The sequence below is a fragment of the Dama dama genome, chromosome 1 (genome assembly GCF_033118175.1).
Source record: "Dama dama isolate Ldn47 chromosome 1, ASM3311817v1, whole genome shotgun sequence".
Classification (NCBI taxonomy): domain Eukaryota; kingdom Metazoa; phylum Chordata; class Mammalia; order Artiodactyla; family Cervidae; genus Dama; species Dama dama.
Window position 1 is genome coordinate 78,651,158 of NC_083681.1, and position 1,982 is coordinate 78,653,139.

At 35.4% G+C, this 1,982-nt stretch overlaps 1 protein-coding gene across 1 annotated transcript; it reads right to left on the reverse strand.

Moving 5' to 3' along the window:
* Positions 1–538: 538 nt before the first annotated feature.
* LOC133056192 (olfactory receptor 8H1-like) lies at positions 539–1,486 on the reverse strand. Its single transcript, XM_061141287.1, has one exon. The coding sequence runs from the start codon at positions 1,484–1,486 to the stop codon at positions 539–541; it is 948 nt and encodes a 315-aa protein (XP_060997270.1).
* Between the last annotated feature and the right edge of the window lie 496 nt (positions 1,487–1,982).

The window sequence follows — 1,982 nt, forward strand, 5'->3', positions numbered from 1 at the left end:
TAAAGTTTCAGTGATTTTTTTTTAAAGCATTCTACAGGTAATTGTGTAGAAGATTTGGAATCTAAATCCTTGAACATTTGGTTCTCAACGAAGTACTCATATTCACTCTGCTCTCATGCTTCTCCACCAAGTAAAGGAAATGATTTCTGAAACTGGTATCATTTTTTCCAAATGTAACTCTTTTCAATCATAAAATTCTCTAAAGTTTGATTATGCATGGGAATTTGTACAGCACCCTTCAAAAACTGACAACTGTACTTTTCATTTTGCAAATAAGTTGCCCTTAAAAACATAGATATTGAGACCATAGTTTAAACATGTTTCATGGTTTCCAATTACAGTGTAGATTTCTTAAGTTGTATTCTTAGGAAGGCCTGAGATTGTATTTATTAAAGCAAAAGATGGATCAATAGAATAAATAAATAAATAGTTCAATGTGTTTTTGGGTAAAGAGCAAGGAAATGCACTATAGGGACAAAAAAAAAAAAAAAAAGAAAAGCACAAACAAACAGAGGAGCTTAAAAGTTCAGGATCAATGTTACTTTAATTTTTTCGAGCTTTTTCTCTTCAGTAAGACTCTGCTGAGAGCATTTTTTACTTCTTTATTTCGAAGACTGTATATAAGTGGATTCAGCATGGGAATGACAATACTATAAAAAACAGAAACTACTTGATCCTTTCCCAAAGAGTAGGACTTACTTGGTTTTACGTAAGTAAAAATCGTAGTGCCATAAAAGATGGTGACTGACAGGAGATGGGAGTCGCAGGTAGAGAAGGCTTTCTGCTTCCCTGAAGTGGAAGTAATTTTCAGGATAGTGGACAGGATGGACACATAGGACACAGCTATTATGATAAGAGACACCACGAGGGTGGAGCCAGCAAAAATGGATATTGTGATTTCAATATCATGTGTGTCTGTGCAGGACAGGGCTAAAACTGGGGGTGCATCGCAGAAAAAGTGATAGATTACATTGGAGTCACAGAAATGCAATTTGCTCAAGCAAAGCACATTGACAAAGGTGTCCATGAAGCCAATCAAGAAGGATCCAAAGACAAGAGAGCAGCAGCGTCTGGTGGACATGACGACGGGGTAATGCAGAGGGTTGCAGATGGCTGCATAGCGATCATAGGCCATGGAGGAGAGAAGAACACATTCAGTGACACCCACAAAGACAAAACAATTCATCTGGATGAAGCAGTTCAGGTATGAAATATGCTTGTTGGAAGTTAGTAAGTTGTCTAAAGTTTTAGGGGTGACGGTAGTTGAAAAACTGAGGTCAAGAAATGACAGGTGACTGAGGAAAAAATACATGGGTGTGTGAAGTTGAGAGTCCAGGCAGATTATCAACATCATTCCTGCATTGCCCAGCACCGTAAACAGGTACATCAAGAGAAATAGGGTGAAGAGAACCAGCTGGATCTCTTCAGAGTCTGTCAGTCCCATGAGGATGAAGTCAGACACATGAGTCATATTCCTTATGCCCATAGTGTTCTAATGCTTCAAACTGTTGAACAATTAAAGTTGGTTCTTACCAGGAATCACTGTAAAATAGATTTGTGTTTCTATGAACAACAAAGCATATTTATATTAGCTTTTTCTGAAAAGGGATAATATTGAGGGGTGTCTCAAGTATGAAGAGAAAAATCTTTACTTGATTTCTAAATATAGAAATGTGTATAAATTAACATTTAGATGTAGTATATTAAAAGCTACTGTATTGGAAAATTAGAAATAGCCTTGTAGTGTTCTAAACATTTCATTTTATTAAACTTTTAATCCCATTGAGAAAATTATACCACAGATATTAATATTAGTCACATTTTTAGATGAAAAAAAGTACATAGATAATTTAGGTAATTTACCAACAGTCAGAGCTAGTACATGTTGTGTCAGTAATTCTATGAAGATAGATCAATCACATAGTGTATGCCCATAATACTAATTCTTATTCATAATTAATTTCAGCAACCATGAAAAACAA